The 13,592-nt window shown below is 39.6% G+C and overlaps 2 protein-coding genes across 2 annotated transcripts in view; one reads left to right on the forward strand and one right to left on the reverse strand.

Moving 5' to 3' along the window:
- The window catches only part of LOC106082724 (uncharacterized), a 579,753-nt gene that overhangs the window by 344,106 nt on the left and 222,055 nt on the right, over positions 1-13,592 (reverse strand). The window lies entirely within an intron of this gene.
- LOC106082741 (uncharacterized) lies at positions 10,950-11,741 on the forward strand. Its single transcript, XM_013245454.2, has 3 exons — positions 10,950-11,018; positions 11,134-11,252; positions 11,325-11,741. Exons 2-3 carry the CDS (start codon positions 11,238-11,240, stop codon positions 11,688-11,690), a joined length of 381 nt encoding a protein of 126 aa, XP_013100908.1. The 5' UTR covers positions 10,950-11,018; positions 11,134-11,237; the 3' UTR covers positions 11,691-11,741.

Here is a 13,592-nt window from a genome sequence, read left to right on the forward strand (position 1 = left end):
ATCCAAATCTGAACCGATCTGGGCCAAAATGACGAAAGATGTCGAAAGGCCTAGCACAACTCATTGTCTCAAATTTCAGCAGAATTGGAAATTAAACGTGGCTTTTATGGGCCTAAGACCCTAAATTGGCGGATCGGTCTATATGGGGGCTATATCAAGATATAGTCCATCTTCGAACTTAACCTGCTTATGGACAAAACAAAAATCTGTGCAAAGATTCAGCTCAATTTCTTTATTTTTGAAGACTGTAGCGTGATTTCTACAGACAGACGGACGGACATGTCTAGATCGTCTTAAATTTTTACTCCGATCAAGAATATATATACTTTATAGGGTATGAAATGGAAATTTCAATGTGTAGCAAACGGAATGACAAAATGAATATACCCCCATCCTTCAGTGGTGGGTATAAAAATACAGTTGTTTGAGCCGATGTGTGAGAGCTCGCATTGAAGAAGAGTTGAAGTGAAGAGTTATCCCTCTTCAGCGGTTGGTTTTGCTGATTTCTTGGAAGGTAAGGCAAAATGATCAAAAAAGTGATCATTAGTTATTTGATGCTGTCGAAATTTTGCAGGAAGGATTTTTTTATGACTCTCAATATTACTGGTGAATTTCATAGAAATCGGCCCAGATTTAGATATTGCTATCATATATGTATATCGCCCGATTTTCACTTTAAGAGCCATTGCAAGCGCATTCATTGACCAATCTTGCTAAAATTTTGTACAACGCTTTCCTCGACGACTACCACATTATCTGAGAAGTTTGCTCGGAATCCGTTCAGAATTAGTTATAGTTCCCATATATACGTTCGTCAGATTTTGGGTAATTTACCATAATGTTCAACCTCTCGCTCGCCGAGGTCCATCAAAATTGGTTCAAAATTGGATATAAGTCCCACATTGTACTTATAGGGTAGGTGTAGGGTATTATACAGTCGACACCGCCCGACTTGTGCCCTTCCTTACTGGTTTAAATTTGGCTCAGATCGGTCCAGATGTGAATAAGCTGCCATATGGTCCAATCTCTCGATTAAAGGTCTTGGGCCTATGAAAAACGCATGTTTTATCCGATTTTGCTGAAAGTTGGGGCATTTAGTTGTATTAGGCCCCTCGATATTCTTCTTGAAGATGGCCCAGATCGGTCCAAATTTCGATATAGTTGCTATAAAGAACGAAACCCCCGATTAAATATCTTGGCCCCATAAAAGGCGTATTTATTATGCACAGTGACTTGTGTTAGGCTTCTCAACATCCGTGTCCCATATGGTTCAGATCGGTCTATTTTTGGATATAACTGTCAAAAAGACCAATATTGAACTTAAATTTAACAGTGACTTGTAAAGGGTGATTTTTTAGCTATTATCTTTTAGGCAACACTGGCTTAAACAGCTCACGCAAGTTTAGTGTTTTGTTTCACTGTCAAACATCTTTAGTTTGGTCTATAATTTAACCATGAATCGTGTTGCAAACGAACAATACTTGCAAATTATTGAATTTTATTATCGACTAGCTGACCCGGGCCCGCTCCGCGACGCCTTCTTTTACTTTATATAGAACAAAAGTTTCCTTTGAGAGATGTGGTCCCCCAGATACTTGGCCCTGAAAAAATATCAGCTTAGTGGTCTTCTTCTTTTAAATACCATTTATTTAAACCCCATATTGCTATTGGCTGAAGAGGAGTTTACAGGATGAGGCGTCCCCCAAACACATGGCCCCAAAAAAGGTTATCAAATTCGTTTTCTAATCTCAAATACCTTTCATTTGAGCCACATATTGACATGGCCGAAATATTTTTTCCCTTTGGGGGTGTTTTGGGAAAGGGGTGATGGCCTAAATACATGGTCCTACATTTGGATATCAAATTCGTATTCTACTCCCAAATACCTTTATTTGAGCCCCATATTACAATGGTCAGCAAAAAATTGCTGAATGTGGGGTATTTTGGGCAAGGGGTAGACCCCCAGAAAATTGGTCCCGAAAGTGGGTATCAATTCTTGCTCGACCCCCAATGCCTTTCATTTAAGCCACACATTGCCATGGTCGGTAAATATGTCCGATTTAGGGGTGTTTTGGGAAGTGTGGTGGTCCCCCAAATTCTAAGCCATGAAAATATATCAGTAACGTGCTCTATTATCATATATCTATATACCATTTATTTGAACCCCATATTGGTATTGCTCTCAAAATTGGATATCAAATTCGTTTTCTAATCTCGTTTAAACTCCTTATTGCAAAAGTCAGCAAATATGTCCGGTTTGGGGTATTGGCCCTAAAAACTATAAATATTTAGTTCCACTCTCTTTAAGACCCAAATTGACTTGGTGAGCAAATACGTCCTATTTGGCCCCTAATGTTGATATCAGATATATGGTCTATTCCCACATACCTTTAATTTGAGCCCCATATTTCCATAGTCGGCAAACGTGACAGGCTTGGGGGGTGTTTTTAGAGGAATGGGCGGCCACTCATTGAGTTGGCCTTGAAAAAATATATAGGATTCCTGTTCTACTCTAAAAACCCTCTTATTTGAGCCTCATATTGCAATAGTCAGGAAATACTTCCTAGTTGGGTGGTGTTGGGGGGGTGGGGTGGTCCCATTAACACTTTTCCCGAATATGGATATCAGATTCGTGCTTTACTTCCAAAGACCTTTCATTTGAGACCCATATTGCTATGGTCGTACATTTGTCCCCGTTGGGGAATGTATTTGGGGAGAGGCGGCCCCCAAAACACATGGTCCCATATTTTAATATCAGATTCGAATTCTATATTCAAATACCTTTTATTAAAGCTCCATATTCCCATGGTCAATAAATAAGTTCTGTTTTGGGGGTGTTTTTGAGAAGAGGTGGACCCCCGGAAACATGGTCCCACATTTGGATATCAGATTCTTATTCTACTCGTAAATACCTTTCATTTGAGTCTCATATTGCTATGGTCGGTAAATACGTCCGATTTGGGGGTGTTTTAGGGGTTGGGGTGGTCCCTAGCACTCGGTCCGATAATTGCATATCTGATACGTTTTCTTATACTAAATACCTTTCATTTGAGTCCCATATTGTCGTGATTGGTGTAAATATATGTTTGGTAGGTTTTAGGGTGGGGCGGCCCCCCTAGGTACCCCATCCGTAATTTGGATACCAAATTTTTATTTCTAGGGTACTATATGAGGGCACACAAAATTTCGCTTAAATCGCACCACCCATCTCCGAGACCTGGCGTTTCTGAAAATTAAGGTAAGGGGGAGGGTCCGCCCCCCTTCAGATATCAAAAAATGTAGTACCCTATTTTCACCACGGGGTCATTATGCACCATCTGTGAAATTTCAAGAACATCGGTTCAGCCGTTTCTGAGTCTATAAGGAATACACAAACAAATCTACAAACAAACACAATTTGATTTTTATATATAAGGTGCGGGCTCTGTTAAAAAAGTTCATCGCACCCTTCTTGTCTTCAGTGATGAAGCTCATTTTTGGCTTAAAGGGTACATAAATAGGCAGAATTGGCGTTTTTGGCATTGCAAGAGCTACCAATGCATCCAAAAAAAGTCACAGTTTGGTGCGGTTTATGGGCTGGTGGCATCATTGGACCGTATTTCCTCAAAGCCAATCGCAACGTAACTGTGGATGGTGAGCGCTAGCCTGAGATGATATTCAACTCTTTTTTGCCAAAATACAAGAGCTTGACTTGCATGACAAGTGGTTTCAACAAGACGGTGCTACACAGCACGCGTAACAATGGACTAAGCTAAGTGGCCGCACTTAATGCGTTTTTATACCCACCACCGAAGGATGGGGGTATATTCATTTTGTCATTCCGTTTGCAACACATCGAAATATCCATATCCGACCCTATAAAGTATATATATTCTTGATCAGCGTAAAAATCTAAGACGATCTAGACATGTCCGTCCGTCTATCCGTCTGTCTGTTGAAATCAAGCTACAGTCTTTAAAAATTGAGATATTGAGCTGAAATTTTGCACAGATTCTTTTTTTGTCCATAAGCAGGTAAAGTTCGAAGATGGGCTATATCGGACTATATCTTGATATAGCCCCCATATAGACCGATCCGCCGATTTAGGGTCTTAGGCCCACAAAAGCCACATTTATTATCCGATTTTGCTGAAATTTGGGACAGTGAGTTGCGTTGGGCCCTTCGACATCCTTCGTCAATTTGGCTCAGATCGGTTCAAATTTGGATATAGCTGCCATATAGACCGATCCTCAGATTTAGGGTCTTAGGCCCATAAAAGCCATATTTTATATCCGATTTGGATAAAATTTGGCACAGTGAGTTGTGTTAGGCCCTTCAACATTCTTCGTCAATTTGGCTCAGATCGGTCCAGATTTGGATATAGCTGCCATATAGACCGATCCTCCGATTTAGGGTCTTAGGCCCATAAAAGCCACATTTATTATCCGATTTTGCTGAAATTTAGGACAGTGAGTTGCGTTGAGCCCTTCGACATCCTTCGTCAACTTGGCCCAAATCGGTCCAAATTTGGATATAGCTGCCATATAGACCGATCCTCCGATTTATGGTCTTAGGCCCATAAGACCATAAATCTGCTATGGGGCATAAGGTATGCATTTTTCACTGGATTTTGACGAAATGTGGTTCACATATAAACCCGAGGTGGTGGGTATCCAAAGTTCGGCCCGGCCGAACTTAACGCCTTCTTACTTGTTACTTACTTGATTTGCGAACCCCTTATTGTATTCCCGATCGTCATGACATTTTAATCGTTGTAGCCATGTCCGTCCGACTGAATTTACCATGTTTTGTTACATGTCACATTTTCTAAGAATAAAACTTGGTCTTGTGTATAGTTGACAGTTTTTATGTTGGTTTTACAACTATTAAAAAACTAACCACATTTCCCCCCCTCCTTTTCGGGTGTGATAAAAAGTTCTGATTATATAACAAACATGTAGACACCACAGGGCTCAAGCATGAAGTTCACACAGGTCATCATTAATTAATTTTCTAGCATATGTGAATATCACATAGTACTGTCACCTAGTTAAGTGTGTGTGTGAGGGTGAGATAGAAAGCAGAAAGGAAATTATCCACCCATCCTTTGATTTTTTTTTTTTTATTTTAATACCAAACGGAAGAGGAAAGCAACGTGTTTTGCCTGCCAGCAATTTCATGATTGTGAACGTTTCCATGGAATACTTGGTGGTACTTAAACGAGTTCCTCTTCAGTTCTTTGCCTTTCCTCAGGTACCATTGCCACTTGGCTAAGAGTAAAACATTTTAAAGTTAGGCTATGATCCATCTTTGTAGATATGGTGGGAAAATGATGGTTAAGAATCCTTGCACCTGCAGCTGATTGGTTGGTTATAATATGCGCAGGTCGGTTTGACATTGTATGAAATAAATGGAGGTAAAACTTTAGCTTGTTTATGCATCGCAATGCATCTATGTAAAGTTCAGTGCCGTTGATTTAATGTTGAACGTTAACGGCTTGCACCTTCCACAGTGATCATGTTCTGTCGCCTCTTCTGGATTTCACTTTTGTTTTGAGGGCTTATTAGCGCAACTTTGTTGATTTGCTTTTCCCACACTTTTCTATTTCCTTTCTTAAGCGAGTGCAATTAACGCTCGGTTTAATGCCTTTAGCTCGTTGTCATTACTTTGGTGTTTGTTTTCGTTTTCTAGCCCTACTTGTCCTGCCTTTCCGTTTCTTTTAATGCTTGCCATATCCTTGGTAACTTTGTGCACATCCGCTTCATAGCAAAGCTGCTAGCTTTCCACAAAGACTTTACTCTTTCCAAACGAAGAGTGAGATGAAGAGCAAAAAAAAAAGAAAAAAACTAAAAATTTTTTTCCAGCCTTCCGCATTACAGGAAATCAATTTTGGTTCTGGATGTTGACGCTGTTGCCCGTTGCCGCCATTTCTTTGCCCCATTCAAACTTTGTTTAATTATAAGTTATGAAATTTGTTGTTAATTAGTTTTGTCATTATTGTCAATATTTAAACAATGACACATAGAGTGTAAAGGCACTACGGAATAATAAGGAAAAATTATTTAATAGCAATTAAGAGAAACTTTTTCTTACAATTATTCGTTCAATTGGAAAATGCGATATTAATTATAAAAGCAAGCAGCAGAAAAATTGCATTGAAACTTTATTTTTATACCCTACATCATAGGATGGAGGCATACTTATTTCGTCATTCCGTTTGTAACACCTCGAAATATTCGTCCAAGACCCCAAAATTGTATTTATTCCTCATAGTCATGACATTTTAAGTCGATCTAGCCATGCCTTGGCACTGTAGTCGAGAGTAATGCTTCAAGCGCTCAACTTGTTATCAGACTGAATAATGAGGAAGAGACGGTATGCACTGTTCGTCCCCAGCCTTTAAGTAAAGGTGGTGTTTCTGACCCGGATTCAGACTGCGACGGTGTCAATGAAACAGTCATAGCAGCCAAATCGAGAGATGAGAGCAGCGGTATGACGGCAAAAGTGAGCGATGACTTTGCTAAGCTCAAAAGCCGAGAAAGGGATCAGGTGCACGACAAAGGAGACAGAGGAGTATGCACCGGCAGCGTAATCGGGCGAAAGTGCAGGATGCTGGAAGGGATAGAACTGACATTCCAAGCACTTCTTAGGAAGCTGGAAAAAGAATCAGATCTCCCGAAGAGCATAATACTGCTAAAATCGTGAAGAAGAAAAAGAGCTCCCCGCTTTCAAGTACTCTGGGGAAAACCAAGCCAGCCATTCCGCAATGGACACTCCAAACAGTGTCCTGCGGTGGTAGACAAAGTCGGAACGAAGAAAGCGAGCATGGCCCCGGAGTCTTCATGGAGGACTGAAACTTCAAAAAGGATGCCACAGCCATCACGGAAGGGGAAGATGGTCGCTAAGAAGGGTAAGGAGCCACCCTCTTATGCCAATATGGCAAGGTAGCACAACAGAGATGAGCTGACTTATGCATTCACCAATATCGGCTGTGCATCCGGTAGGATTCCACCAGATCATTGGTTCCAAGGGGAGGATCTGATAAACGATCGGATTTTCGAACATGTGTGGAACTCTGTAGAGGGTCCACCCATACAAATGATGAGCTGCGAGTATAGAGGGGACATTTTTAGGCTGCGTTTTGAGTCGGCGGAATGTATTGATACCGTCAAACAGCTCGTTAGAGGTATTCACGCTCCCTGGGAGCGCGCAAAGCTCGACCTGGTGAGAAAGCTGGATATCCATCAGCTTACAGAGGCGACGGTCTTCAAGGGATGGGGCAGTAAATTTGCCACGGAACGCATGTTGGGATACTTGATCTTGGACCTCGAAATATTGATCTTGGACCCCCAAAATTATGTATCTTCTTCTTCTTCTTTATGTATCTCTGTCGAAATCCCGGTAATGGACAAACGCGTAAAGCTACCCGCTTAAAATTTTGCACAGATTCTTTGTGTTGATGTAGGTCACTGGATGTTACAAATGGGACATATCGGTTCAGATAAATCGAGATTTCGGTCTATATGGCAGCTATATCCAAATCTGGACCGATCTCAGACAAATTGAAGAAGAATGTCGAAGGGCTTTACGCAACTCACTGTACCAAATTTTGGCGAAATCGGACAATAAATGCGTCTTTTATGGCCCCACAACCTTAAATCGATAGATCGGTCTATTGCAGTAACTCACTGTCCCAAATTTCGGCGTCATCGAAAATAAATGCGCCTTTTATGGGTCCAAGACCCTAAATCGAGATATCGGTCTATATGACAGATATATCCAAATCTGGACTGATCTGAGCCAAATTGGAGAAGATTATCGAAGGACTTAACACAACTCACTGTCCCAAATTTCAGCAGAATCGGATAATAAAAGCGCCTTTTATGGGCGCAAGACCTTTAAACGAGAGATCCGTTTATATGGCAGCTATATCCAAATCTGGACCGATCTGAGCCAAATTGCAGAAAAATGTCGAAGGGCTTGATTTAACTCACTGTCTTAAATTTCGAAGACATCGGACAATAAATGCGCCTTTTATGGCCCCAAAACCTTAAATCGATAGATCGGTCTATGGGTCCAGACCTTAAATCGAGACATCGGTCTATATGACAGCTATATCCAAATCTGGGCCGATCTGAGCCAAATTGAGGAAGGATGTCGAAGGGCCTACCACAACTCCTTGTCCCAACTTTCAGCAAAATCGGACAATAAATGCGACTGTTATTGGCTTAAAACCTAAATCGAGAGATCGGTCGATATGGCAGCTATATCCAAATCTGGACCGATCCGAGCCTATTTGAGCAAGGATGTCGGAGGGCCTACCACAAATTCCTGTCCCAAATTTTGGCAAAATCGAACAATTAATGCGCCTTTTATGGACTCAAAACCTTAAATCGAGAGATCGGTCTATATGGCAGCTATATCTAAATCTGTACCGATCTGAGCCAAATTAAAGGTGAATATTGAAGCATCGAACAAAAATCACTGTCCTAAATTTTGGCAAAATCGACAATAAGGGCGCCATTTATGGGCACAAGACCTTTAAACGAGAGATCGGTCTATATGACAGCTATATACAAATATGGACCGATCTGAGATAAATTGAAGAATAATGTCGAAGGGCTTAACACAACTCACTGTCCCAAATTTCAGCAAAATCAGATGATAAATGTGGCTTTTATTGGCCTAAGACCTTAAATCAGAGGATCGGTCTATATGGCAGCTATATCCAAATCTGGACCGATCTGGGCCAAATTGACGAAGGATGTCGAAGGGCCTAACACAACTCACTGTTTCAAATTTCATCAAAATCGGATAATAAATTTGGCTTTTATAGGCCTACGACCCTAAATTGGCGAATCGGTATATATGGGGGCTATATCGAGACATAGTCAGATATAGCCCATCTTCGAACTTAACCTGCTTATGGACAAAAAAAGAATCTGTGCAAAGTTTCAGCCCAATATCTCTATTTTTATACCCAGCACCACCACCGTGGTACAGGGTATTATAGATTTGTGCATTTGTTTGCAATGCTAAGAAGGAGAAGAGCTAGACCCATTGATAAGTAAACCGATCGACTAAGAATCACTTTCTGATTCCATTTAGCCATGTCCGTCTGTGAGTCCATGTATTCTTGTAATCAAAGTGCAGGTCGTATTTGTTGTCCGATTGTCACGAAATTTTGCACATGTCACTTTTTTGGCACAAGAACAAACGCTATTGATTTTGAAAAAAAATCGGTTCAAATTTAGATATAGCTCCCATATATATCTTTCATCCGATATGGCTTTTTAAGGCTCTAGAAGCCACAATTTTCGTCCGATGTTCACAAAATTTGGCATTGGATATTTTATTTGAGGTCTACATATGTGTGCAAAATTTCATAAAAATCGGTTCAGATTTAGATATAGCTCCCATATATATCTTTCATACGATATGGACTTTTATAGCTGTAGAAGCTACAGTTTTAGTCCGATCTTTAAAATATTTTGCACGAGGTGATTTATTTTATTTGACGTCCTAATATGTGTGGAAAATTTCATGAAAATCTATCCCTATTTAGATATAGCTCCCATATATATCTTCCATCCGATATGGCCGTTTTAGGCTGTAGAAGCCACAATTTTTTACCGATCTTTACAAAATTTGGCATGGATTGTTTTATTTGACGTCTCCATATGTGTGCATAATTTCACAAAAACCGGTTCAGATTTAGATATAGCTCCCATATATATCTTCCATCCGATTTGAACTATTAAAGCTGAAGAAGCCACAATTTTGGTCAGATCTTTACAAAACTTTGCATGAGGTGGTTCATGTGTGTGCAAAATTTCATAAAAATAGGTTTAGATTTAGATATAGCTGTCATATATATCTCTCATCCGATATGGCCTTTTAAGGTTGTAGAATCCACAATTTTCGCCCGATTTTACATGAGGCGTTTAAATTAACATTCCAATACGTGCGCAAAATTTCATTGAAATCAGTCCTAATTTAGATATAGCTCCAATATGTTGTGTATCCGATATGGACTACCGATATGGAAGGCATTAAAAACCACAATTTTGGTCACATCTCTACAATCTAGGGCGTGAGATGCTCTATTTGATGTCCCAGTATGTGTTATTAAAATTGGCACAGGTTTCGATATAACTCCCATGTAATCTCTTATCCGATATGGCCTTTTAAAGATGTGGAAATTCAAATCTTTTGTCCTATGGTAGGAAAATCTTACAGGGTTCAAAATTGTTATTTCAAATGGTATCCAAATAAAAGTCTGACTAAATTTCTAGATAAGTTCAACATATAAAAAGTACTACATGCACTAGGTGGTGTAGAGTGTTTAATAGTCGACATTTTCCTTTCCTTGTTGGTTAAAGACTGTAGCCGTCATTTTTGTCCGATTTAGCTGACATTTTGCACACAGTGTTCCGTTTTGACTTCCAACAATTGTGCCAAGTAAGGTCCAAATCGGCTTATAACCTGATATAGCTCCCATATATGCCGATCTGCCGATTTGACTTCTTGAGCCCTTACAAGCTGCGATTTTTAACCGATTTGGCTAAAAACTTGCATATAGTGTTTCGTTTTGACTCTCAACAACTGTGGTAACTACGGTCCAAATCGGTCTATAAGTAGATATAGCTCCCATATTTTAGCAGAATACAAGGTGGTGGGTTGCCAAGATTCGACCAGGCCGAACTTAGCATGCTTTTACTTGTTGTTCTTTTTTTTAATATTTGGAATTAGTTTGAACTTGATCTTGAACATAATATTTACGTTAGTTCTGCTAGAGTTCAGTGCTTGTGTTTATTAAATTTTAGGGGATTCACTTAGCGTAAAAACAAAAAAAATTATATAATTTTAAGCCATAAAAAAACAGAAAAAAAATTGTTTTTTCATCGCACCAATTGCCTAAGCTAATCTCAAAACCACAATGGTCTTTATTTAAAGAATCAAAATCATTGAAATGTTATCAGCTATTTTGAAAACAGAAACAAAACAATATTGCTTTTTGGGTCTTGAAGTCAGCTCTGGTAAGATAACACGTCGCAACAGCAATTCTAGTTTTAGGCAAATTCTCCCCCAAACCGCGATTATGTTTTCATCTAAGTTTTAGAAAATACATTTAATGTTATTTTTAATCACCAGATTTTGTATAAAAGCAAAAAGTTGTGAGTTAAGAAATCAGTACAAAATATTATAACAAACTACAAAGACATCGAGTGAAAAAAAATCTTTTATACACACACATAATGGCAAAATTCTTTGTAAGTTTAATACGAAAAAAAATTCTGCAAATATTATGGGGACACCGGATTTTACGACTTTAAAAATTTCAGATGATTGTTCTCTTCGCCTTGATGGCTGTGGCCATGGCTCGTCATAGTGGCTACGGTAATGAACGTGGACGCGGTGGACAACAAGGAGTTGGAGGTGGCTATGGTGGTGGCAGCCAAGGTGCTGGTTTCGGTGGCAACCAAGGACATGGTGCTGGTCTCGGTGGCAATCAAGGACATGGTGCTGGTCATGGTGGTAGCCAAGGACGTGGTCCACAAGGAAATGGTGCCGGTTTCGGTGGTCAACAGGGTGGCGGTTATGGCGGACAAGGTGCCGGTTTCGGAGGACAACAAGTTGGCGGTCAAGGTGGACATGGCTCCGGTTATGGAGGTCAACAAGGACACGGTGGACGTGGCACAAAATACTAGATTTTAATAGGAACAAACAAACAAATAGATGATTGCTTTTGAACAAAAAAAAAAATCCAAATGAATTTGTTATTTACATTCTGAACTTATATATAAGGGACAAAGGCAGCAGGGAGGGCCATTAGGTGTACTACATAATGTTTACTGGGTAAAAAAAAAAAACAAGTACTATGGATACCCGCCACCTCGGGTATATATGTAAACCACCTTTCATCAAAATTCGATAAAAATTGCGTACCGAATTGAACCAAAGTACAGTAGCTATATCTAAAAATAAACCGATATGAACCATATACGACACCGATGTCGAAAAGCCTAACATAAGTCACTGTGACAAATTTCAGTGAAATCGGATTATAAATCCGCCTTTTAAGGGGCCAAGACTTTAAATTGAGATATCGGTCTACATGGCAGCTATATCCAAATCTAGACCGATCTGTGCGATATTGCAGAAGTATGTCAACTGACTTAACTTAACACACTGTCCCAAATTTCGGCGACATCGGACAATAAATGAGCTTTTTATGGGCCCAAAACCTTAAAGCAAGAAATCGGTATATATAGCAGCTATATCCAAATCTGAACCGATCTGGGCCAAATTGAAGAGAGACGCCGAAGGGGCTAACACAATTCATTGTCCCAAATTTCAGCAAAATCGGATAATAAATGTGGCTTTTGTGGGCCTAAGACCCTAAATCGGAAGATCGGTCTATATGGCAGCTATATCCAAATTGGAACCGATCTGAGCTAAATTAACGAACGAAGTCGAAGGACCTAACACAACTCACTGCCTCAAATTCCAGCGAAATCGGATAATAAATGTGGCTTTTATGGGCCTAAGACCCTAAATCGGCGGATCGGTCTATATGTCAACTATATCCAACTCTGAACCGATCTGGGCCAAATTGAAGAAGGATATTGAGTTGCCTAACACAATTAACTGTCCCAAATTTCAGCAAAATCGGATAATAAATGTAGCTTTTATGGGCCCAAGACCTTAAATCGAGAGATCGGTCTATATGGCATCGAGTTGCCTAACACAACTCACTGTTGCAAGTATGTGGCTGTTATGGGCCTGAGACCCTAAATCCTCGGATCGGTCTAGATGGGGGCTATATCAAGATATAGTCCGATATAGCCCATCTTCGAACTTAACCTGCTTATCGACAAAAAAAAGATTCTGTGCAAAGTTTAAGCCCAATATCTCTGTTTTTAAAGACTGTAGCGTGATTTCAACATATAGACGGACGGATCTGGCTAGATCGTCTTAGATTTTTACGCTAATCAGGAATATATATACTTTATAGGGTCGGAAATGGATATTTCGAAGTGTTTCAAACGGAATGACAAAATGAGTATACCCCCATCCTTCGGTGGTGGGTATAAAAAGGCATATGACATGGATGATGTAAAGCCTTCTTAATACCAAATGGTATTGTTTTGGTATTAATTCACGGTATTGTTTCACTATCAATACCATTGATACCATATTTCGAAGTGTTTCAAACGGAATGACAAAATGAATATTCCCCCATCCTTTGGTGGTGGGTATAAAAAGGCATATGATATGGATGATGTAAAGCCTTATTTATACCAAACGGTATTGTTTTGGTATTGATTCACGGTATTGATTCACTATCAATACCATTGATGCCATACGGTATCAATTTTTGTTTTTTTGGTGTAGTCCCTATCCCATGGTAATGGGAATTAAAAATAAACCCCCTCTTCAAGTTTCAAGTTAGAGTCTTAAATTCGCAAAACTAGTTCGTTTAGCTCGAAAAAAAAAATGAACATACAATGACATAGAAAACTTTTTATACTCGTTCTCTTTACAGCTAAAACATTATGACCATTCAAACATAAGAAGACTTATAACGTCTACCGCCACATCTGCCTTTA

This window comes from Stomoxys calcitrans, chromosome 3 (assembly GCF_963082655.1).
Source record: "Stomoxys calcitrans chromosome 3, idStoCalc2.1, whole genome shotgun sequence".
NCBI lineage: Eukaryota > Metazoa > Arthropoda > Insecta > Diptera > Muscidae > Stomoxys > Stomoxys calcitrans.